We start from the raw sequence: 24,945 nt of genomic DNA, 5'->3' as shown, positions 1-24,945 counted from the left end.
CACAGACACGCACATGGACACACGCACACAGGCACGCACAGGCACACATGCACACAGACACACACATGGACACACACACACGCACAGGCACACGCACACAGGCACGCACAGGCACACACGCACACAGACACGCACAGGCACACACGCACATGCATACACGCACACGCACACAAAGTCGAGCCTGCAGGATGACGCTCCTGACACACTGGCCCCTCTCCCCCGGGTGCGGAGCCTCACGTGTAACAGGCACTGAGGAGCGAGGACACGGAGGACGCAGCTGCTCAGCCCGGGTTGTCGAGGCCCCTCTGAGGTCTGCGGTCTCGGCCCTTGGGCGGGTGGGCGCTGCCTCCACAGGCCTCGCTGGTGCACGCCTGCTGCGGGGTGACCCTCATGTTGGATGGGCGCCCCTGCAGTGGACGGGAGGCCTGTGCGGCCCCCATTCTGCCCCCTCCAGGCCCTGCGGAGGCCTTGGGGTGGAGCTTGGGGAGGGGTGGCCTGCTGGGTGCAGAGGTCTGTGCGGCACCTCCTCCCTCAGGGTCGCCCAGGGCCTCTGGCTCTGCTGCTCGTGCCTGTCCCCTTAGGCCCCAGGGCAGCTGAGTTAGCGCCCCCCCCCACCCCCCGTGGGGGCCTCAAGCCTGGAGACCTGGGCTGTGTCCAGTGTTTGGGGGTGTCCTGACCTGTGGGATCCCAGGGCTGAGCTGTCCTGTGGCGTCTACAGAGAGAAGCAGCTCTGACCGTGATGAGCTGGTCCTTCGACCCCACCCAATGCTGCTGCAACTCGTTTTCTTACCGTGTGACCCCGACCGGATGCACCGTTCCCAGTGCTCGGGTCCGAGGCTTCTGCAGCCTCTCTGGCCGAGACCCAGGACACTGTCTCCTCGGAGATGCCCTCCTGCCCGGCCTCTACTGTCACCCCTCACAGGCCCCCGCGGTTCTGAGTCCTGTCCCCGCGGACCCGGTTCTGCTTACACCAGCGGTTCTCAACCTGTGGGTCGCGACCCCTTTGGGGGCCGAACGACCCTTTCACAGGGGTCGCCTAAGACCATCGGAAAACACATATATCATTACATACTGTTTTTGTGATTCATCACTGTGCTTTCATTATGTTCAATTTGTAACAATGAAAATACATCCTGCATGTCAGATATTTACATGACGGTTCATAACAGCAGCAACATGACAGTGATGAAGTAGCAACGAGAATAATGTTATGGTTGGGGGTCCCCACAGCAGGAGGAGCTGCATGAAAGGGTCGCGGCGTGAGGAAGGGGGAGAACCGCTGGCTGTCACGCACACGGCACATGAAGGGGCTTATGTACCGTGTGCTTTTATTTCCTCGTCCGTCTTCCACTCGGTATCGGAGCTTCTCCTCGGTACCGCGCAGCAATCAGCTTTTTAAAAATTGCCGAGTAGGATTTCTTTGTGTGAATTCACCAGAGTGGATTCGTCCGGCGTCCTGTTGAGGGACATGGGGCTGTATCCAGTTTAGGGGTGCGATGGGCCTTCTGTGCACGGCTCTCTGAGGACAAGTGTTGTTTCTTAGGCCAATACCGAGGAGCGGGCTGCCTGCGTCACAGTGTAGGTGACGTTAGCAGCCAGGATGTGGCTGGGTCGTAGGTTCACTCATGTTTGCTCCAAGTTCCAAGGCCTCGGGGTCGGGCCGCGGCGTAAAGTGGGGTTCCCGGGGGCGGACGAGTCCCGGGGCCCAGAGGAGGCCTGTGGCTGACGCGGGTCCAGTGGCTCCCTGTACAGTTGGCTTCGCCGTCACGTTCCCATCGTGGTTTTCACGCTGATCCGTGCAGGCCTCTCCTGTTAGCCCCCGGAAAGGTCAGAGGTCGTGCCGAACACAGACATTCCCGGGCCAGGCGTGGAGGCTGGACGGGCGCAGCCCCTGTGGTCTCGGCCGAGTTCATAGAAGGTGACCACGGCCATGGGAGGGTGTGAGCCCCTGGCTGCCTGCAGGTTCTCGCCGGCTTCACTAAGGACGGTGTTTCTCGGGGCAGAGGCCTGGCGTCGGACGGGTCGGCGCTTCCTGCTCCGCGTGCCGCCTGCCCGTCATGGAAGTTGGGGGAGGGAGGCTGTTAGAGCAGCCGAGGCCACAGGGCCCCCCCCCCCCCCCCATGAGTGTGGAGAGCAATCAGGAAGAGAAAGTGAGCCAAAGAGCTGACGAGGCAGCGCCAACAGGAGTAACCTGAGCTGAATGGGTCTCTGGACCCTTTTTCTTTCTCAGGAAAAATAAACCCTCCCACTGTTTGGACACAGACTCTTTGGATGGCTCCCGAGGCCAGCTGTGGGCCGAGCTCCCTGGCCCAGTGCCTGCTCCCGATCACTTACTGTCACAACCTCGGTGCCCACAGACCCTCCTCCCGCCGTCTCCCAGGGTGGCGGGAATGTGGCTCAGAACGCGATTTCGGGGGCGGCGTGCGATGCTGAGCGTGGGAAAGGCAGACAAGTCCCTCCCGTGGGCCCTGCCCACCCCCCGTTCACGCTGCCTTGTCTGTGGAAGCTCTCGGGACGCACGCCTGCGTCTGCCTGCACACGGCTCATGGAGCAGCTAGAGCAGCTGAGCTGCAGCCTCCCTTGCAGTCCCTTCCGAGCCCTGAGGTTCGAGGTGCACGGAGCTTCCTCGGGTCAGCAGACCCTGTTGCAGAAAAGTCACGCCAGACACCGTGGGTGCCCCGCCTCCCGGACGTGAAGGGGACTCCCCGCTCCTGGGAGAACCTGCTCCAGCTGCATAGGGGGAGCAGCAGGCCTGTGGGCGCGGCCTCGGTGCGGGTGTTACACATAAAGTGCTGACTGCGTTGTGGTGGTTTCTGCTGCTCTCTTTCGGGGTGGGAGGCTGTAACAGCCTTATTGGATACTAGAGGCCCAATGCACAAATTCGTGCACCAGTGGGGTCCCTCGGCCTGGCCTGTGGGATTGAGCTGAAACCGGCTCTCTGACATCCCCCAGGGGTCCTGGATTGCGAGAGGGTGCAGGCCAAACAATCCCGGACCCCTAGCTCCTAACTGAACGCCTGCCTGCCTGCCTGATTGCCCCTAACCACTCTGCCTGCTGGCCTGCTCACCCCCAACTGACCCCCAACAGCCTGCTCGCCCCCAGCTGCCCCCCTGCCAACCTGATTGCCCCCCAACTGCCCTCACTGCCGGCCTGCTCGCCCCCTACTGCCCCCCCCCCCAATCAGCCTGATAACCTCCAACTGCCCTGCCCTCCTGGCCTAATCACCCCTAACCACCTCTGCCTCGGCCCCGCCACCATGGCTTTGTCTGGAAGGACGTCCGGGAAGGTCTCCCAGTCTAATTAGCATATTATCCTTTTATTAGTATAGATAGAAGCCTGGTGCATGGGTGGGGGCCAGCTGGTCTCCCCTGTAGAGGGTCCCGGATCAGGGTGGGGGTCCCTTTGGGGGGCCGGGCTGGCTTGGGCGGGGGGCTGAGGGCCATTTTCAGGCTGGCCACAACTGAGGTCCCTGCTGGGGGGTGTGGCTGGCCTGGGTGAGGGGCTAAGGGCTGTTTGGGGGCAGTTTGCAGGCCGGCCAAGTCCCCGGCTTTGTCTGGAAGGATATCCGGAAGGTCTCCTGGTCTAATTAGCATATGACTCTTTTATTAGTACAGATAATTCACATATCACACAGTTCACCTTCCAATGTGTACAGTGCAGCGGGTTTTAGCATATTCACAAGGCATGCATTCATCACCACAGTTGAGTTGAGGACATTTTTCTCCCCACAAGAAGCCCCATACGTCGTCCCCACCCCATGGGCCCCAGGCTGTACTAACCACTTTCTGTCATAGACTTGGCTGTTCTGGGCGTTTCATAAAATGGAGTCGTACGCCATGTGCCTTCTGCACCTGGTCGTGGTGTCACGTGCACCCCTGTCACAACAGCGTCGGTATTGGGGTGGCTTTTTGAGAACCTTGTCTTCTTTGTAGAAGGTACAGAATGAAATACCAGCTTTTCACTCTACCCAGCATGTGGCAGCAGCTACTCCTGGTCTGTGCATCTGTCTCAGACTTTTGATAATCCAGCTACCTGATAATCTGGTGACCTCCACACACAGTTCACCGGCTCATGCTCTGAGCTCACCGTGCATTTGAAAGTGCGTCCACATCCTGCCGGGTGAGCGTGAACTCGGGCCACATGCAGCCAGGGTCACCCAGGCGGAGAGGATGTTCTGGGAGCTTCTACACGCCCGGTAAATGTTTGACAAATACCTGAAGCTGTGGACCTGCTCTGGCAGCACCTGTTAAACCCTTGCAGACGTGTAAACACTGGAAGCAAAGGCCGTTTTTCCTGAGTTTCTCTCCTTAACGTTATTTCTGCGAAGGAACATGAAGAGCTGCTCCCCTCTGGATGGTGAGCGAGAGGAGACCCAGGATTCTGTGTTTGGAACCAATGGGTAGAAATAGCAGCAGATGCGCCGGCCACCCGCCCGTCCCCATCACTCCCTGTGGTTTGCTGTCCTCTTGGGGGAAGAATTACTGCACAGAGCAGCCCGGATGCCCAGCTGTTGGTGGTGGGAGAGGTTTGGTTGAGGGTCGCCGTCTGCTTAGTTCGCTGAGTGAGCGGGTGCATGTTTCCCAGCTGAGCTCAGCGGTGGTGGTGGTGGTGACAGGTGCCATAGGAGCAGGTGAGCCTGGCTGGGCAGGGCTCGGTGCTGGGAGAGCCCAGCGCTCACCCCGCTCCCTCCTTCCTCCAGGACTGAGGGACCGAGGAACCAGGCTTCCAGAGGGGGCCTGCCTGCCCCAGCTCCCGGAGCCCCTGGGCTGGACCAGCCTCACTGGGCATGTCCTGTCCTGGGCCTTCCGGTCCAGAGGGGAGCAGTAGGGAGTCCACAGCCAGCTCACCCCGTTCAGGCTGCCCACGCGGATCCGGGGCAATGTGGAGGGCAGGGAGTGGGGAGGAAGAGGAGAGACCAAGAGGCCCTGAGGTAGAGCACCTTTTAGGTTGTTTCTGTTCCCATCAGCGGCCTGTCAGCCGTGAGCCCCGCTGTCTCCAGTGCTGTCGTGGGGCCTTGTGCCCCCCCACACCTGCTGCCCCTTCTCTCCGCTCTGCCCCCCTCCCCTCCCACTGCAGCCCACCCAGCCCGAGAGGCCTTTGCTTGGGCATCGGGACGTTGCCGTGGGCCGTGATGGGCCCTTGTTCAGCTCCGTGGAGGCCCTCCCTGCTCTCCTGATGACTCAGTCCCGTAATTGTTTCCCAGCAAAGGCTGTCTCCCCAGTAGGTGTGGGGACAGCGTGGTCTTACCCTCTCTCCCTGTGACCTCAGAAGGGACTTGGGGTGCCCGGCGGGCAGGCTCCCCTGGGCTGCGTCTCTCGGACCTTCTGCGGTCGGTGGCCTCCTCTCAGCAGCGGTGCACACGCCACTCCCTGCAGCCGGGCAGCTCCCTCTGCAAACACGCAGGTGTCCTGGAGCCGCCACCATCGCCATGTCACGGCCGGCCCAGGTGTCAGCCGCGGCGGCTGCACAAGGCCCTGCGTGACCAGGAAGGGGCCGCACAGCCTGGGTGCTAGCACCTCGACTCGGTAACATAAGACCGCGGGTCTGGGCGAGGCGCGTCGCCATGGACAGCAGTTAGACTGAGAGGAGAGCTGGGGAGAAGCCTTGGCCTTGCTTTTCACTCTTTCTCGGGCCGGGAGGAGGGTGCCCGGGGGCCATGGTGACCCCGTGGCCGGCTCTCAGGATGGTGGGGAGTTGTCTTCCCTCCGAGGGTGGCATAGTGCTTCCCAGGTGCATGGTCCATGCAGAGAGTCGTGGCTGCTGGACCCCAGAAAGCGTGCCTGAGAGAGAGACTGGGGCTGAGGACGGCAGGGCGGTCACCCCCCAGCCCCCAGAACCTGGGCTCAGGAGGACACAACTTACCCGAAACTCCCTGGGCAGCGTCACCTGCAGAGCGGGCCCAGCTCAGACACCGACTGTGGGCGGAGCAAGCGGTGCTGCCCTCCCTGCGATGCTCTCGATGAGATGCCTGTGGCCTCTCGGTAGGTTCTGTTCTGTCGTCACGGTCAGCCCCTGGGGCAGCCGCCAGGGGTTCTCTCCTGTGCAGAGGAGCAGCGGGGAGGCTCGGGCCAGGTAGCCACGTTCTCAGAGCGACGGGCTGGCGTGGGAGCCCTGACCCCATGCAGACCCACTCCTGCTGCTGTTCCATCGGATTAAGGACAGAAAAGCAGGGACGGGGGCGGGACGGGAGCCACGCTGGTCCTGCCCGCGCTGCTGAGTCTTGCGAAGGAAGGCGATGCTGACATGAGCCAGAGTGTGCCACGCGTGGATGGGCCCTGAGGACCTGTGTTCAGTGAGACGGCCAGTCTCTGAGGGACAGGCACCACATGGTCCCACTCGTCTGAGGACGCGGAGTCGTCAGTCGCAGGGACAGAGGGGGCGTGGCCAGGAGGAGCCGAGGGAGGAAGGGGTTTAATGGGGACGAGTCTCCGTGTCGTGCGTTTTCCCACAATTGGAAAAGTACTCGCGTCTGTTGAGTGCGCGCTGAATGCCAAGCACGACAGACGTCTCCCGTGGTTCTCGAAGTAGCCCTCCGGGAGGCAGGGCCGCCTCACTCTCTGGAGGTGCAGCCTGAGGTTTGGTCACAGTCCCCGGTGGTGGCCGGAGTGGGTGACACCCGTGCGCGTCCGCGATGTGCGAGTGGGGCTCCCTCCCTGCCAGGCGCTGGCCCTGGAGAGCAGAGGCCGTGAGCTGCGGGTCCCCCGGTCCTGAGAGCAGGGAGTGGTCTCCCTCTGCCTCTGGAGGCTGGGCCTCCTCAGGTTCGGGGCTCCCCGGTTCCCCGGGGCCTGGGCGTGGGGATCACCGCGGGCATCCACTACAGTGACCTCGGTGGAGGGCGTGACCTCGCTGCCTTCCTTACAGACCACAGTGATCGCCTACGTGAAGCCCTCGGACCTCAAGAAGGACATGAACGAGACCTTCAGGGAGAAGTTCCCTCACATCAAGTTAACGCTCAGCAAAATCAGGAGGTAGGTGGCCCTCCTCTCGAGCTCCCTCAGCCCCTCCCAGCACCCATCACACGTGGTCTGGACGGCGGTTCAAGCGAAAGGTGGGTGCTGGGGTCCAACCCCAGCGGGTCCAGGGGTCCCCAAAGGTGTGGACGGAGTCGGCGAAGAAGGAATGACAGGGAGACAGCGTTCAGTTGATCAGCAGCCTAGCCAGGATCTCCAGCCAAGTTCTGGTCTCGATCTCCAGAGAGGTTCTGGTTAGGATCTCCAGCCAGGTTCTGTGTCCATGGTCTCTTGCTAGGTTCTCCAGCCAGGTTCTGTCCAGGTTCTCCAGCCAGGTTCAGTCACCAGGTTCTAGTCAGGTTCTCTTGCCAATTTCTGTAGTCAGGTTCAGTCCAGGATCTTTTGCCATGTTCTCTCGCTAGGTTCTGTCTCTAGGTTCTGAGGCCAGTTTCTGTCCAGGATCTTTTGCCATGTTCTCTCCAGCGAAGTTCTTCTGTCTCTAGAGAACGTTCTGTGTAGGTTCTGTGCCTAGGTTCTCTCTCTCTGTCTCTTGCTGTCTTGTTACATCTGTATTTATACCAGTTGATTCAATCCTATCAATCTCTATTCCAAAGGTTAGGGCGTTTCTTATCTCCATTCCAGGGAGTAAAGATTATGTAGCTTAAGCATGATTGTTCGTAGTTAAAGTGAGTAATTACCCGCCTGGCACTTAGTTAAGAGGTTTTATTCCCTCCCTAACTTCAGGGGGAAATCCCTACTTGGGGAAACAACCTTTCTCAGAGAGGCGACCTTGGTTAAAACACATAGTGCCAAGAAGGTGAGCAAACATATTAAGAACAGTATGCCATATATGCCAGGTCCCTTGAAACAGCAAGCATGGACCGGCTCCCAGCAGGTGTGCACGTTCAGCAAAGAGACTCCTGAGCCCTGGCGGTGGCTCAGTGGTTAGGGCGCCCCCAAGGGTCTCCGGTTTGCTTTTCAGTCACGGGCACAGACACGGCTGCAGGTTGGATTGCGGCCTTAGCTGGGGAGGTTAGGGGGAAAGGGTGGCAACCAATCAATGTGTCTCTCACATCAATGTTTCTCTCCCTCTCTTCCTCTCTCTCTAAAAATCAATGGGAAAATGTCCTTGGGTGAGAACTAACAAAGGCCTATGAGGGGCTAGCTGCTGGGAGGACCTCTGTGAGCGCCAGGGCAGAGGGCAGGGGGCAGAGGGCAGAGGGCGGTCTCATGGCAGGAGCTGGCAAGGACCAGGGAAGGCGCCTGTTAGGGAAAAATCGTTTCTGCTGTCATTTCTGCAGCCCACCGTTCAGTCTGATTTATGTTACGGGAAACAGCATAGAGACACGGGTTCCCTGCGTTCTCAGATGCAGGCAAAGCAGGAGAGAGGAGCTGGGCCCTGGGTCTGAAATGGCTCCCTGCCCACAGCCACTCCCAGGAGGGACGGCCGAGCCCTGTCTTGCAGCAAAGCAGCCGAAGCAAAATCACGTTCCCTCATGGCTGATGGGGGCGCATGTCTGCCGGCCAAGCCGTCTCTGGCTGCACCAGAGGGAAACCGGCGTGTGAGGCCTGTGTGCCAGGAGAGCATGTGTTGTGCGTGTGTGTGTGTGCATGTGCGTGTGTGTGTGTGCGTGGTAATGGGGCTGGACTGCGTGTAACAACGCCATGTTGGAGTAAGTGCCAGCATTTATGTCCGCGTGAGTCTTGGTGCTGAGCTGGTGCTGGCGTGTTGGGTTTGACCAAAGATAAGAAGACGGTCACTCTGTCTTCTCACTGGGCAGCCGCCCTGAGCTCACGGGGGTGCTGAGCCTGACCGTCTGACGTCAGTAGCGAACCTGACCGTCACTCCACAGCGCTGACTCCAGACGCCCACCTCACGGCCGTCTCCGTCTCTGGCAGGACCTCGTCCCTCCTGTGGGGTCCCTCTTCCATCTGGGCAGCTCTCCGAGTGTCCCGGGACCCCGACCGCCCTGGGGTCCAGTGTGCGCCTGTGCCCTGTGGTCTAGACCACGGCCGCCAACCTCTCGGACCTTGTGGACCACCGGTTGGCGACTGCCGGTCTAGACGAGTCTCTTCCCCACGCAGCGCAGCATCTCATGGTTTAGTGCCCGTCCCCGGGGGGACGGCAGGGCAGTGCTTTCTGGGTGAAGTCTTGTCCTCGGGGCCTGGTGCTCAGGCTCCAACAGGCCCCTCCCTGCCCCTCCAGCCTGAAGCGCGAGATGCGGAAGCTGGCGCAGGGGGACTGCGGCTTTGAGGAGCCCACGGTGGCCATGGCCTTCGTCTACTTCGAGAAGCTCGCCCTCAAGGGGAAGCTGAACAAGCAGAACCGGAAGCTCTGCGCGGGGGCCTGTGTGCTGCTGGCGGCCAAGATCGGCAGCGACCTCAGAAAGCACGAGGTCAAGCACCTGATTGATGTGAGTGGCCCTGGCTGCGGCCGGCTGCACCGCCCCACCCAGTGTCACTGTCTCAGCCACGGAGCCAGGGAAACGCCCCGGGTCTCGTGGGCAGTCACCCCAGGGCGTCCAGCACACACGGGCCACTGGCCTCGGCCTTGGTGGCCTCCTCTTCGGGGGAGGGCGCGGGTTTCTCCTCGCTCTCAAAGGAGACCCCCTTGGCGTAAGGAAACGCTCGTCTCCTTAGGTGAGTACATGAAGGCCTGCTTCACGGCACCGAGTTCACGGAGAACGTGGGGGGAGCCAGCAGGGAGGGGGCAGCTGCCACCGAAGAGAGAGTGTGTCACCGTTCCTACGAGGAGGAGCGTGCTAGCTCAGGCTGCCACAGCCAGTGCCCCCAAAACCACAGCCAGTGCCCACACGCCACAGCCAGGGCCTCACACGCCACAGCCAATACACATACACCACAGCCAGTGCCCCCAAAACCACAGCCAGTGCCCACACGCCACAGCCAGTGCCTCACACGCCACAGCCAGGGCCTCACACGCCACAGCCAGTGCCCCCAAAACCACAGCCAGTACCCACAAAACCACAGCCAGTGCCCCCAAAACCACAGCCAGTGCCTCACACGCCACAGCCAGTGCCCACACGCCACAGCCAGTGCCCACACGCCACAGCCAGTGCCCACACGCCACAGCCAGTGCCCCCAAAACCACAGCCAGTGCCCCCAAAACCACAGCCAGTGCCTCACACGCCACAGCCAGTGCCCACACGCCACAGCCAGTGCCCACACGCCACAGCCAGTGCCCCACACGCCACAGCCAGTGCCCACACGCCACAGCCAGTGCCCCACACGCCACAGCCAGTGCCTCACACGCCACAGCCAGTACCCACATGCCATAGCACTAGTCCTGTCGCGAGAACTCCCTCTGCTCCTGAGCTTCTCCACAGTCTTGCCCACCATCCGTTTCTCTGTAAACCTCCCTGGCGGTGGGTAGAGGTGTCACACGTGGAGAAAGCCTGGGATTTCGGTCTTTAACGCTAACGTGCCTTTGGGTTTCTCTCTTTCTGTTGCAGAAACTGGAAGAGAAGTTCCGGGTGAGCAGACGAGAGCTGATCGCCTTCGAGTTCCCGGTGTTGGTGGCCTTGGAATTTGCCCTTCACCTGCCGGAGCACGAGGTCATGCCCCATTACAGACGCCTGGTCCAGAGCTCCTAGCACAGGCCCGGAGGCCAGGATGTTTGTTGGTGCCGGCAGAGCTCCTAGCACAGGCCCGAGGGCCGGGCGCTTCCTGGTACCAGCATAGCTCCTAGCACAGGCCCGAGGGCCGGAGGCTTCCCCCAGTGGAAGAGCTGCGCTGCTGCTGGAGCTCAGCACACAGGACTCCTCCCAACGTGCTTGTGCGGAGGCTGCCGGGGACCTTTCCAGGAGTCTGGTCTGCTGGCTGAGAGTCCCTGGGAGCTGTGACTACCCACCGGGGGAGGGGAGGCCTGGGCGGAAGACACGGTGGCCCTCTGGACTGTCCACCAGCAAGAGTTCTTACCGCCCCCCCCCAACCCCCCCAGTTCTCCTCCCGGGCACACACAGACCTGCCGGCAGGTCCAGAACTCTCCAGACCCACGCTGCGTCTGAGCGTCAAGCCAGAGCAGAGCAGGGACGACAGCGTGGACACGTGGGGGGAAGCTGTACAAAGACGCCCTCGTGGTGTCAGAAGAGGGTGCCAGGGTGTCTCTGTACCAGTTGTTGGAGGGCACTGTTCCCGGGGGTGTGTGCCTGCGTGAGTGTCAGTGTGTCTGAGAGATGCTGCCTCAGCCCTGAGCCCCAGCCAGCCCTGCCCCCTTAGCACAAACCTCACCTGGGACTCCTCACCTGGGGACTCCTGGCCTGGGGACCCCTCACCTGGGACTCCTCGCCTGGGACTCCTCGCCTGGGGACCCCTCACCCAGGGCCATGAGCCAGGCTGGCCTTGATGGGGGTTTCTGGAGAACCTCTGAGTAGCCATCGCTCTCTCAGTACCAGATTGTCTGACAGCTGTGCCCCCAGATAAAGACCTGGCTTCTGTCGCTTCCGCCCCCCACGGGACAAGAGCCAGTCCTCGTGTTGGGGTCCCGCGGGAAGGGTGCTGGCGGCTCCGCACCTTCCTGCATCCGACCTCCGTGCAGGTGTTCCCCCGCCCTTGCCCATGGGGCCAGCGGGGCAGCGCTCCGCACTGGGCTTGGTGCTCTATGTTAGAGTGCACGCTAGGCACTTTGTTGTGCTGTATGTACATACGTCACCGTGTTTTATAAAATCAGAACAAGGGTAAGACACGGCTCATACCAGAGGCTTTTAGCCCCGGCACCAGCTGCCTCGGGCTGAGCCTGTGCCCGTTGGAGAGGCGGCGAGCTCACCCCTGCTGCGGGCTGTGCTGACGGCTGGGACTACCTGTACGTGACCAACCTGCATTCACCGCCTGTAGTCACCACGCCTTCACCTTAAAGCCCAAGAGAAGCGCCCACCGAGGTCCGCCCAGCGGGAAGGCCTGTGGCCGTGTAAAGAGAATTAAAGTATTTTATTGTTTCTATATCCGTGTGTGTGTCTGTGTCTGCATGTGTGTGTGTCTGTGTGTGTGTGTGTGTGTCTGTGTACACACGTGTCTCAGTGGTCACACCCCGCCCTGCATCACTGATGCTCCTGCCGCCGTTCCCACTGCAGACCTCACACAGGAAGGGAAGCCTCTCACATCTCCAGGGCAGGGTTGGCGAGTGGGGGTTGGGCGCAGCCTTCCTTGTGGCCTGGACCGAACTTGCTGGCACAGGTCAGAGGTTCTGGTGCCGCTAGAGAGTAAACAGGAGGCTCCCGATGGGCTGTGTTCGGCGCTAAGCAGTTGCTGAATGTTCCCTTTGCTGGAGTGTGTGTAAGGGATTTTGTGGAGGGTCTGGCTGGACCCGCTAAGATTTAGGGCCCTGCAGCGGGTGAGACAGATCTGGGAAGGAGCCCAGTGCTCCAAGCGTCTCCATCCCTTGAGGCCCCACATGCCCTGGGCCCTGCTCTCCCCGTGTCTTCCCCCAGCTCCCAGGTGGCCCTGGCTCTCGGCCCCCCCATCCCCCAGAGGCCTGGGGAGCGGGAAGCCTCTGCCAGGCAGGCCCATGTCCCCCCCCCACCCCCCCACCTCGGACTGAGCCTGGAATGTCTGATGGGTGACAGGCCCTGGCCCAGCCGAGGGGAGGAAGCGGGTGCTCCTGGCTGTGGGCTTGTTTGGTGTTACTGTTTCCTTCTACACATTGTTGGTCCACTGGTTCAAAAGACTCAGGTCTCACACTGCTGTGGCCTGTGGGCTGTGAGTGAGGGGCTTTCTGGTTGAATTTAGTTGGGGGGGGGATGAAAGATGTGTGTCCAGAGGTCTGTCCATAGCATGAGACCATCTGTACGTCACCCCGAGGGAAAGACAGCCAAGAGGGGGCTGGGGGAGGGGGCGCTCGCTGCCAGAGCCGCTCAGGAGTCGGGTGGGTGCGTCTCAGACACGGCCTCAGCCCTGGGCTTGGAAGGGGTCAGGACGAGGCCACTCAGCACATTCTAGACCAGTGGCTCCCAACGTGGGCACACGCCCCACAGGGGGGCAGTTTGACTTTTAAGGGGGGCGATTCAAGAATGAGTATTAACAGTGAACTTTTTGCATGTCTTATGGCTCTAGGGGCCTCTCATACAGCATATAGATTGTGATATATTTATGCATTTCAGTTCTCTATTATGTTTTGAAACTTTATTTGCTATTTTCTCATATCACTTCATATTATTTTAACAATTTCTGGTGATGTCTTCCTCAGCACTTCCACTGTCCTTGCGTGCTTTTATTTTTCTCTTTCGTGGATGCCATGTTGCTTGGAAGCTTGTTTAGACCAAGTTCATGGCCTTTTAGGCTCCCTTCACGTGAATAGGAGCTCACTTTTTGAATAATAACAATTATATGTCAGGTCGGGGGGTGGGCATCAGGATGTTAGAGATGCTTAGGGGGCGTGGCCAGAAGGCTGGGGACCACTGGTCTAGCCCCTGAGGCCCTGCCCTGCCACCTCCTGGGCTCCCTGCAGCCCCCACCCCCCACCGCATGCTCCAGGGCAGCACTGGCCTCTCGGCCTGACTTGTTTCCCCAGACTGTCCTGGGGTCCCAGGGCTCCTTGCTGCTTTGTCAGGTGAGAGGTGGGGGGAACGCACCACGACCCTGGGAGAAGGTGGTGGGCCTGCTCTGTGCCCTGGGAGGGGCTGGCCTGCCCCCAGCACCTGCCCTGGCCCCGGCCCCGGCAGCCCAGTGACACTTGTGTAGCCGCCACACTCCCCTTTCCCGTCAAACCTGAGCAGGACGCCCCCCAAAGCCACGCATGTTCCTGGTGTGTGTGTGTGGGGGGGGGGGGGGTAACAACAGACCCTGCCATGGCTTCCTCCTCACCCCACAGGCCCTTCTGGGGTGAGCCCTTAGCTACACCCACCCCTCCCCACACACACACCACAGACACTGCCTCGCTGATGTGGAAATGGTGTGAGGGTCCCGTCCCCCCGTTCCCCCAACAGCCAGTAAAGCTGCTTACTGCCTGGCTGCGGAATCCTTTCTCCCTCGGACATTTCCGGGTCAGTGCCTACAGCCAGGCCTCCCTCCTCCGCCCTGGCCTCCCCTGACCCGTCAGGGCCTGGAGCCTTTGGGGGTCCCCCTCCACCCCCACAGTCAGCGGCTGCAGAGGAGGCTGGGCTGGGGAGCAAGGCAGGGCTGAGCCAGGCCATTCGGTCACCTGATGGTGTTGTCTGTCCAGCTACAGAAGTCCTTCAAGTAAAGGGGTTGGGGGGGGCAGAGGGGGCGCCCCAGGGTCTCCCCTCTCCCAGAGGGGCCAGAGCTCCGCCCCAAGGGCCCAGGAGGACAGCTGGCCAGGCCACAGCGGGGTGGGGTGGGGGGGAGAGAGTGCTGAGGGCGGGACCTGAGGACACAGACTGAATCGAAGACTTACAGGGCTGGGAGGAGGCTTCCTGTGCGGCGGCTGCGGGGGGACAGGGGGTGGGGGGCCCGCAGGGGGGTGGGAGGCAGACATGAATGAGGTAAAAAGCTGTCAGAGGAGGAAACGGTGGGGGATGAAAAGGGTAGCAGCTCCTGCCGCCCAAGGAACCCAGTGAGAATGCGGGAGCGCCCGCTCTGAGCTGAGCTGGTGAGGGCGGCCTTTGCCCACAGACCCGCTCGCGAGAGCACCAGGCGCTGATGGGAGCCCTGGCGGTGCTGCTCCGGAAGGGTCGCAGGTTCGATTCCTGGTCAAGGGCATGTGCCTGGGTTGCGGGTGCGATCCCCAGTCCCAGTCGGGGTCCGTGCGGGAGCAACCAATCGAGGTGTGTTTCTCACATCAGTTTCTCTCTCCACCTCCCTCCCACTTTCTCTCAAAAAATCAATTGAAAAAATATCCTCAGGTGAGATTAACAAAAAGAAAAAGAATGGATGGGAAAGGTCAAGAGGGTCCCAGCCCCTTCAGGAAAAGGCAGTTTGGCTGCCAGGAGCCCGACCCCGAGCGTCGCCCCTCCCGCCACGTGGCCGCCCCCTCGGCCTCCGGGTCCCTTTATGAGCGACTCCTGAGCCAGAGCTGGGCCCAGGGCGACCACAAAGGCCTCGGAGGGTGGAGCTGAGCTGAGAACGTGGGCCCCTCGGAGGGTGGAGCTGACGGCCGTTCCTGCCCTTTGAGGCTCAGCGGGAAATGCCCGGTGAGACCTGCAGACTTTTATGGGATCTAAGTCAGAGGTCAATGCTTCCTGAGGCAGCTGCCTTCGCGCATGAAACCAATTTTCATTTTTATTTGCAAAATACAACCAAGACCCAAATGGGACGGCTGCTCTCCCCGTCCTCCCGTGTGCGGAGACGGCAGGACGTGTTGGAGGAGAGAGAGCAGGAGGGCCCGGAGCAGAGGACGCGCTGCCCGGGACGTGGGGCCCAGGCAGTGACCCCGAGGTGCAGAGGGAAGGGGTGACCCGGCCGGCGGCCGCAGGACGGTGCCTGCTGCAAAGGACGCGTCGGGGGCGTCCGGGGGACACTGAGCTGCCACTGACACCTGAAGGCGCTCAGTCAGGGGGACGATTGTTACCGCCCACGGAACTGCGCTGAGTTGGCAAAACTATACAAACAAACCCCTGCTTCGTGGGGTCACTCCTGGAGCACAGACAGGCATTGGGCCGAACGGGAAGGTAAGCAGCTCCTTGAATTCCCTGGGCCTGGTTGTCCTCGGGTCACGGGGGTGCCGCCATACAGCCTGCCCAGCCCGGCGTCCAGTGGGGGGCAGGAGGCAGGCTGGACGCAGCCCTCGCTTCCTTCAAAGCCGTGTGTGGCATGGCCCGGAGGAGGGGCCGCCTTTGATTGCTCTGCCCAGGACAGCATGGTGCCCGCCCGCAGCTGGAGAAAGCAATGCGGCTCCGGAGCCTTCTGAGGGCGGGGAGAGGGCGTGCCTGGTCCCCTTGGGAGGCCCGCGGGACGGCTGGCTGCTGGGGCCTTGGGGTGCAGCAGGGAACATGGGCCCCTGAGAGGACTGTGGCCAGGGATGGAGAGGGCGTGAGGGTCCCTTAGACATCCCGGGGTCGAGCAGGAGTGTCAGCAGCTGCAGCAGGACCCAGCTGCCCGGCCCGCTGCCGAGAGGAGAGCGTGGAGGGGGTGAGGGGGACGTGAGGACCAGGGACCCATCCCTAACCTCCCCACAGGGTGCGGCCAGGCGGGGGGCGGGGTCAGGACTGGAGAGGCTCATCCTCAGCACGGGGAGCCCCTCCCAGCTCCTGTCCATGATGCCTCAGGTTGCTCACCAGCCAACGGGACGGAGAAGGTCAAGAGGGGCCGGCCCAGCCCTCCAGCTGCGGAGCTTCGCACGGGAGCGGGCGGCACACTGGGCGAGGCACCTGTGTCCCCTGCGGCCTTCCCACCGCCTCGCCTTCCGTGTCCACGGGAAGGGCCTCTGGTCCCTGCCCCCAGTGCCGCGGGGGTTGCACTGGCCTCTGAGCTGCTTGCAGGCGGGTTCCAGGCCCCACCCAGCATCCTGGCACCAGCTGGGCGGACCCCACCCCGGCTGCAGAGCGTGGGTGGGAGGCTGGGAGGGACGCGGCTCACTGGCATTATTGATCGTCTTCACCCGAGGATATTTTCCCATTGATTTTTAGAGCGTGGAAGGGAGGAGGAAAGATGAGAGAAATGTCGATGTGAGAGACACATCAATTTGGTTGTCTCCTGCATGCACCCTGACCAGAGCGGGGAACCTGCAACTGAGGTCCGTGCCCTTGACCGGAATGGAACCCATGACCCTTCAGTCCGCAGGCTGATGCTCAGCCATTGAACCGCATGGCCAGGCACAATCAGCAGCTCTTGGGTACAATGTGTGTCCGTCAGAGACGTCGTCTTAGGAAAAAGCCGTCTGCTTGTCAGAAGGAAGTGGCAGCTCACGCCCAGACGGAAACAAGGATTTGCTGGAAAATGCCGTCGTGGCGCCATTGCCGGTGTCCCACCGTGCGAGGGAGGCGTGGTGCCAACGCTGGGCGCTTCCCTGTGTCGGCTCTAAAAAGGCCCATCTTCACCACGGAGCTGGCAAGTGAGGGTTTAAACCCGAGTCCAACACAAGGCCACGTGGGCACGATCCCACGTGGTCTGTAGAGTGGACCGCGCGCTGCCTGGTCAGTGGGAGGGGCGGAGGGGGATGAAATGCGCTGAAGGAGGCGGTGGTGACGGCTGCAGCACGCTGTGAAGGCACTAAGAACCGCTGGACTGTCTGCGAGTTGTATCTCAATAGAGCGGTTGATTTATGTGATTTTTAATTTCGATCCCTGGGTCTTCTCACAGGCCCAGGCCTCCCTGGGAGCAGGATGTGCGTTGCTTTAGGTCTGCGATCGCATGAAAATCCAGCACCTCCCACTGGGCGGTCTGCCTGCAGCTCACCAACCTGAGGACCTGCCACTCGGCTCCCGCAGGATGGCGGCCGCTCTGCTGGAGACAACACAGAAGCCGTGGACACGCAGTGAGTGGTGCCAGAGGCAGGATGGCGACCAATGAAGGAGTGAAGGACGCCACTGGCCAGAGTGCGGGACAGCCTGGGACAGCCCCTGGGGTCCCAGCTCTCCAGCTCTGACTTGGCGCCCTGTTACTAAGCAGCCCCCCACCCCCCGCCTCCTACTTGTCGTGTGACTCTGGATTAAGTCCCCAGATTTCCAGGGCCCACGCTCCCCGAGGTGCAGGCTGTGCCGGGGTGAAGATCCCCGTGGGCCTCTCACGCAGCCAGGGTGGGCTAAGGGGCTGCGTGCTCCTCTGGGGTCCACCCCCACTGCCAGGGAGGGGCTGGGGCTGGGCAGGGGGCGGCTCCTTCCACCCTCTCTTCCTCCGTCTGAAAATCCTTGGAAAGAGTGTCATCGGTTGAGAACTCATGAAAGAGGGAGGGCTCCCTCCCAGGGTGACTCCTGCTGGGGCTGCAGAGGAGAGAAGCCAATCACCCACAAATACAGGCCAACGCCAGGTTTACCTCCTCACGGCCGCAGCAGGTCAGTAACACGCCTCTCGACACAAAGCATATTCTTTGTACAAACAAACCCTCCAACTCGCAGCCACCGAGGCCTCAGGGACCAGGATCCAGAGGAGTGAGCACACAGGTCCTTCGGGTGAGGGGGCCTGGGTGCCTGGAGGGGGGCCCCTGGTTTACAGACCCCGGGCCCACCCTGCAGGCCACCTCTGGCTGATGTCAAAGCAAGAAATCAGATTTTTAAAAACAACAGGACTCTGGAACATGAGGTTAAAGATCAAACAACAGAAACTCTTGCTAGAGACTCTTTTATAAAAAGGTCTACAGCTTTGCCGCCCAAGTGTGTGGGGTCCGTCCTGCTGGGATGGGGCCCTTTCAGCTCCAGGAGCCTCCCATTCTCTGCAGACGCCACGGGAGACACACGGCGACCCTTGGACAGACGCCTCTTTCCACGAACAGCAGAGAAGTGGCCTCGGTTACAGAGTCTCGTGGAGCAAAAGAGCAAGACTCTGAACCCGAGTTTCCATCTGATCCTCCGTCCGCAGACGGCCAGCATCCAGGTGAGGGCCAGAGGAAACCGACTACCTGGACAGCCAGCAGAGACCAGCAAGGACAGGCACGCAGACTCCATGTGTACAGGCCCATTCCCGCCACCTTTCCTCACCGTGTCGGAGGGACACGCAGAAGGAATGGCCATGCCCACCCTGTTCCTCCTGGGCGGAGGGTGGGCAGGAGCCTTCCTGGGGCTGGGGCTCCCATGGCAACCTAGGGGGGTCTCCATGGCGACCTGGGGGGGCTCCCATGGTGACCTGGGGGGGGGGTGGTCCTGCCCTCCTGCATCTCCAAGGGCCCCAGGCCGACACCGGCAGAGGTGAGGAGTCACACACCTCCTCTGAGCAGAGTCGTGGATTCGGCACTATTTCCTAAACCTTCACTGTGGGCTCAGAATCAAACAACCGTTTCATGCAAATTCATTTCTTTTGAGTCCCACTGAGGCAGAGTTTAGAGCTTTAATCCAACCTTTAATTGGCCTGAAAAATATACTTGTGTTCGAAGACTGAAACCTCCTCAGATATGGGCACGAATGGACTCAGAGCTTTAGGAAGTGACTATAAAAGGTGTGTGTCCATGTTAGACGTCTGTTTCTTTTTCCCTTGCCCAGGAGGACACCCTCAGGGCTTATCCACCTCTTTGCTGTGGTGATCGCTTCGTGTCAGGTTAACTGAATGGTGAGCGAAATAAAAGTGTGAACTTCATATGACACAACCCAACAGAAGGAACACGCACACGTCAGGTCTTTGGCACCGGCTCTGGGGCGATGGCCCCTGCTGGCTTCTCACGGCCAAGCCATGGACGCCCTCGGGAGGGATCCCCGTGAGTGGGTGGGTGAGGCTCGGACCAGCCCACACAAGCGCGAGGAAGGGATGCCCCGGAGGCTCCGAAGATGTAAACACACAAACCAAACCCCAAATGCCGGGGCGGCCCCCATGGAGCTGAGCGGGGAGAGCAGCGCCTGTGCCGGCTCCAGCAGCGGCCGCATGCCAGGCAGGTGAGCGGCGCCTCCACGGGGCATCCGCAGGCGTCCGCACACCCAGAGGTGGGGCTCAGGTGAGCCTCTCAAGGAAGAGGCACCAGTCCATTCTCTGCAACAGAGACCCGAGAGTTCCTGGCGCAGGGGAAGCTCGGCTTCCTCACCCTCGTCCGAGCTCCGCAGCCGGGCGTCTGCTCCCACGCGGGGCCCCGTTCCATCTCCCTTTCCATCGTCACCTCGTCATCTCGGGGCGCCCCTCCTCTCTGAGAAAATCAGCAAGGCCTCTCCCAGGCCGCCGAGCAGGAGGCTGCAAAGGAATGGAGAGGTCAGGAGGCTGCCAGGCGCCACGTTCGTGGGTGAGAGATGTCCCTGGTTGAGAGATGTCCCTGGTTCTGCCGTGGGGGCTCCCTCCACCCCACTTCCAGGTCAGGCCCAGGAGCCGCCAATCATGCCAAGTCCCCCTGAGCTGAGGGTGGGGGGGCGGTTTGCCAGGTGGAAGAGGGGCTGTGTCCACTGGCCTGACGGGTGGTGTGTGTGTGTGTATGAGACTGCGCCTGGGTCACGCTCTAGAGGAAATACCGCGGGAGGGCTCCCCACGGAGCTGCCGGGCCGTCTGCTAAAGGGGCTGATGCCATGGAGTTTCAAGGGGTCCCTATCGCAGAATTGCTAAGGTGACGACCTCTGAACCCGTTTCGTTTAGATTCACTGCACATCACAGATGACCTGGCTTTTCTGTTCACCCAGAAAAGGCCTGCTGCTCCCTTCAGCCTCCCGTAAAGGATGCGCCCGCCACCGACTCCGGGCAAGCGCAGGGCCCATGCCTGAGGGGAGGCTGCCCGGGACTCTGGGTTTGGGGGTTTTACTCCTGTTGATGTCTCCAGGCCCACCCCACCCCGCCCCCCGTTTTCTGTTTCCACGGATCCTCCTCAGTCACGGGAGCGAACAAACATCTGACTAATACGCAGGCTGCAGAGCGCCAGCCAGAAACCCACCCACCGCGCTCCGGCCGCTGTTTCCATGTCTCCCAGTCCGTCCTCTTCGCTCCCATCGGGAGCCAGGCCCATCTCGGTTTTCACCTGCTTATTATTGTGGTTATTCAGTGGATCCCAACCAACCCGCCGGGCGGAGGACAGAGCCGCCCGCCCTTTCCCGCTGCGGCCCGCACTCACGTCGCACCCGGTAAACATTTCCTCGGTGGGTGATGTGAGTGAAAAGGGCTCCGTCATGAACCTGACACGCTCGGGGCGCACGCTCGGGGGAACACGCTCAGGGGGACACGCTCGGGGTGCACGCTCAGGGGCGCACGCTCGGGGGAACACGCTCAGGGGGACACGCTCGGGGGAACACGCTCAGGGGGACACGCTCGGGGGGACACGCTCAGGGGCGCACGCTTGGGGGGACACGCTCAGGGGGACACGCTCGGGGGAACACGCTCAGGGGGACACGCTCAGGGGGACACGCTCGGGGGACACGCAGGCCGCACACGCTCAGTGGCCATCAGCAACCGCATGGGATGGTCTGATCGCAAACTCTGACCGGGCAGCCCCGCCCAGAGCCCCGGGCAAGGCCGTGCTGGCCCTCAGCGGCCCTCCCCGTCCTTACGCATCCAGACAACACGCCGTTGGAAACCAGAGTGATTTCCTTGTCAAGACCCCTCAACGGCACAGGCACCGAGCAGACCGCACAGACCTACGGTCGCCTGTGCCCCCAACGCCGTCTCCAGGGGTGGGAGTTGCTCCTTACCAAGTCCCTGGCCCCACCCGTAGGGAGGCTGTTACTCCTGCTGCTCTTACCCACCTGGGGCGTTCCCAGTTCCCACCTTGCTTCTCCGCCTCCTTCACCTCCCGCCAAGGAGGCAGGACCTTCCCTCTGTCCCCCCCCCCCCCCCTGGACTCGGACGCATAAGAGGGAGCGGAAACGGCTGCTCTCCGGCATCTCCTCAGTCTGTCGCGACCTTGCTTCTGGGCGCATCCTCCGCATTTGGCTCAAATAAACTCTTGTGAAGCCTTCTCTGGTTTGGGGCCGTCTTCCATCAACAGATGAAAGCTCCCCTTTCCCATCGATATTTCAAACTATTTTGTTTTCCCTCATTTCCTCACCAATGTGTGTGCCTGACGTGAGGCACCGTTCCTCAGGCCGTGAGGGAGACAGCAGGCCCTGTGAGCATTTAAAGGGGAGGCTCCCATGTGCGACCCAGGGGGAGACGGTGAGTTCCGGGGCCACGACCCTGGATGCAGTGTGCAGTGCGGGGAGAAGCTCCCCTCACCCTGAATCCATTCTTCCTGTAACCGACGCGCAGTCGCCATGCTGGCCCTGAGCTGAAGGCGAACGGCATCTTCACTCAAAGACGAGATGCGGTCACTCGTGAGGACGCTGGTGCCAGGAGGCCTGTGCCGGGACCAAGTCTGCGCGATGCCCACACCGGGCACCCCCGGTCAACGGCGGGTCAGGGAGGGCAAGCAAGGCGAGGGCTGAGGGCTGAGCGCTGAGAGCAGATGGTGGCTGTCTGGTCACTCCCTTCTCTCCTCAAACCAGCACCGTCCCAAAGACAAGAGGGACTCTCCCACTCAACAGGGCAAGGATTAAACCCTCTTTGCTGAATTTTGGAAGAGGGAATGCCTATCGATACCTACCCTAAAACTCTGATCATTAAAAAATGAGTACTTAGCCCTGGTCGGCGTGGCCCATGGTTAGTGTCAGCCTGCACACCGAAGGGTCACGGGTTTAATTCTGAGTCACGTGCACGTACCTGGGTTGCAGGTTCGATGCCAGCCCCAGTCGGGGTGCATGTGGGAGGCAACCAATCAATGTTTCTCTCTCTCCCCCCCTCCTTCCCTTCCTCCATTCCACTCTCTGTAAAAATATCAATAGAAAAAAATCCTCAATTGAGGATTAACAACAAAAAAGAGTAAATATTAACCTGGATATGTTAAGTTATTGGGCTTGCCACAGATTGTTTTTATAAAATTAAAAACAAGATCATTAGCTGGACATTGAGCGACACTGGCCCTTAGATTTATAATTTCTCTTGAGTGTGTACGTAAAAGGCTGGCCGCTCGTTCACTCAGCACCGGGTGGGCGAGGCAACGGTGACAAAGGCCTGGCTCCTGCCCTGAAGGCGCTCCGGCCCGTCCCGGCCTGGAGCTGGGGGCCACGCTGACGGCCAGGCCCACGTCCACGGAGGGGCAGCCTCTACCCACTCCCGCAGCGGCTACCGTGGACGTACAGGCCACACAGCAGCTCTTCCACATTCTCAAAAGAATCCAGAGATCTGGGCTTCCAGGGGAAATCAGCTGATTTCTGAACATCGACTAAAATTTGAAAGACAGGAAACAGAACAATCACTACCAGGCCTTGCCTTCTGGGCCGTGACAGCCCGAGCCCCACGGACAGAGACCAGCCCGGCCCCCCCGCCCCCCGCCCCCCCGGGGCTGCAAGCCGGGCCCCAGTCTCATTGAAGACAATGCACGTGGAGACTGCAGACAGCTCCGCGCAGGAGGCAGACGCTGAGGCCAGTCTGCCGCTCCTCCTCTGGGGCTCACCCTGCGCTTGGAAAATTCTTGGCTGCTGAAAACACACCCTCCTTACACCCAAAACCCAGGAACTCCCGAAGCCCAGGTTCCTTGGCAATAACCGCACAGGCTGCTTCCGTGACTCGGACTCACACCCCTTCCGCCCCTCTCCTGACCGCCAGGCCTCGAGCCACCTGCCTTCTGAGACCTCGACACTCAGGTGGAACGGGCACCCAGCCGTCACGAATCCTGCACCCCAACTTGCAGCCCTGCGCTCCCCTCTGACTCCCCATCTCAGTGAGTGGCACTGTGTGTTCTCCACTGCTCGGGCCAGAGCGTGCACGTCATCCCGCCTCCCTCCCTCTCCAACCCCACGGCCTTCACTCCAGCACATGCAGGGGTCCGACCAGCCCCCCGCTTCCAGGGCTGCCTGCGAGATCACTGCCGGAGCCTTGGCTGGTCTTCGCTCCGCCTGCTCGACAGTGAGCCTCAGACGGGCACAGGGAGCGCGGCTCAGTCCTGGCCTCCCCCCTCTCAGGCGGACCCCATGTGGTCAGCTGCCCCTCCAGCCTCCCTCCTACCGCTCTCTGGTCACAGCCCCTCAGGCTGACCAAGCACCCTGCACCGCAGGCCTCTGCACACGCTGCCGTGTCCCCCACCGCCCCCCACGAACCCCACGACTCGCTCCTCAGGTCTCTGCTCGGAGGTCACCGAGAGGCAGTGCTGTCTCCTGGGAAAGGGCGGGTCCTTCTACACAAGGATGGTCGGAGCCTGCCCGAGAGCAAACGGACTGAAGGAGTAAAGACACCCACCGGCTTTACACGTCGCCACGGCTGCCACCGTGCTCACGCCGGCGCGGACGAGGGCGCAAGCGGCGGCGTGGTCTGTGTTTCCGGCTGCTCGGCACGGGGAGGGTGTACCCAGCGGGAACAGCCATCACGCTGCATTCATGCCACACACGCCTCTGCATGCCCGTGCCCACGCCCCGCCCTTCCCGTGGCACTTGGACCAGAAGCAGCACCTGGAGAACCCACATCCGCTTTCAGACTCACCATCCCACGGCCGCCCTGGTCAGGACGCCCTCGAACAGCAGCACCGAGGAGCCAGCTGTGGCCACCTGCAGAGAGAAGCCCGACAGCGGCCGTCAGCGCCAGCGCGGGACTCCAGAACCTTCTCCGAGCCCTTCACAAGCCGAGCGCCTGCTGGCCAGGTCCTTCCCCTCCCCGCCCCACCCCACCCCCCGCCCAGTGCCTGTAGTCAGCGCTGCCTCTGAGAAAAGCACTGGGTGGGAAAAGCTACAACCTGTCTGTGTTGGAGGTGGGCGTCTACAGAGAAGCATTTCATTCCCAAACTGGTCAAAAGAGGCGGCAGGGCAGCCCCCCTCGGGGGCTCACCCCCCACGCCCCCGCCCCCGGCCCGGGGGGGGGGGGGGCAGAGCAGAGCACTCGTTTCCATCTCCTCCGGGTGAACCCAGGTCAGCGGGGCCACGACCGTCCCAGGTCCTCCAGACAACACGTCTGTGTCCTGCCTTTGCTGCAGTCCCCGCCTCCCTGCCTAGTGGCGCCTCTGTCTCTGGGCTCATGTCACACGTTGGAGGAAAACAGGCAATTAGATCATTAACTATTTGCAAACACAGAGCCGGCGGGAGGGGGGCACTCCCACATCTGAGCTAGAAATTACAGAAAAGTCTCTGAGGAACCGTTGGTAACAGGACCCTGCAGTGCCTGTACGTGAACCAAAGGCCCTATTTGTCAACACGGAGAACATCTGCTCAGGAAAAGATGTCCCCCCAGAGCCTGCCCAACAGCGTCCAGGGGAAGTCACCCTCAGGGCTGGCTTTCTTGCAAGAACAAGAAAGAAGCAGGCTGCATGCCCGCTGGCTCCATGGTCAGGCATCCACCTATGAGCCAGGAGGTCAGGGTTCGATTCCCGGTCAGGGCACAGGCCCAGGTTGCGGGCTTGATCCCCAGTGGGGGGCGAGCAGGAGGCAGCGGATCGACGATTCCCTCATCATCGGTGTTTCTCTCTCCCTGTCTTCCTCTCTGAAATCAATAAGAGCATTAATAAAAGCAG

The 24,945-nt window shown here is 61.3% G+C and overlaps 2 protein-coding genes across 3 annotated transcripts in view; one reads left to right on the top strand and one right to left on the bottom strand.

Annotated features, from left to right (window-relative positions):
- CABLES1 (Cdk5 and Abl enzyme substrate 1) overlaps positions 1 to 11,906 on the top strand; it is a gene marked incomplete at its 5' end in the record, with an annotated part of 78,145 nt that extends 66,239 nt beyond the window's left edge. The window contains 3 exons of the mRNA XM_081097102.1: positions 6,862 to 6,968; positions 9,157 to 9,364; positions 10,421 to 11,906. Of these exons, the coding sequence (XP_080953228.1) occupies positions 6,862 to 6,968; positions 9,157 to 9,364; positions 10,421 to 10,561 (456 nt within the window). The 3' untranslated portion in view covers positions 10,562 to 11,906. The remainder of the gene's footprint in view (positions 1 to 6,861; positions 6,969 to 9,156; positions 9,365 to 10,420) is intronic.
- Positions 11,907 to 18,825: 6,919 nt separating this feature from the next.
- TMEM241 (transmembrane protein 241) overlaps positions 18,826 to 24,945 on the bottom strand; it is a 55,425-nt gene continuing 49,305 nt past the window's right edge. Inside the window, exons 14-15 of one of the 2 annotated variants that reach the window (XM_081096698.1) lie at positions 23,925 to 23,989; positions 18,826 to 19,667 (exon numbers count right to left, since the gene is read on the bottom strand). In XM_081096698.1, the coding sequence (XP_080952824.1) occupies positions 19,601 to 19,667; positions 23,925 to 23,989 (132 nt within the window). In that variant the 3' untranslated portion in view covers positions 18,826 to 19,600. The remainder of the gene's footprint in view (positions 19,668 to 23,924; positions 23,990 to 24,945) is intronic. The other variant, XM_081096699.1, reaches the window with a different exon arrangement.

The sequence above is a fragment of the Myotis nattereri genome (assembly GCF_964212035.1).
Source record: "Myotis nattereri genome assembly, chromosome: 8".
In the NCBI taxonomy this organism is placed as follows: Eukaryota; Metazoa; Chordata; class Mammalia; order Chiroptera; family Vespertilionidae; genus Myotis; species Myotis nattereri.
The sequence above is the reverse complement of the archived record's forward strand: the minus strand, read 5'-3'. Positions and strand labels throughout refer to the sequence as shown.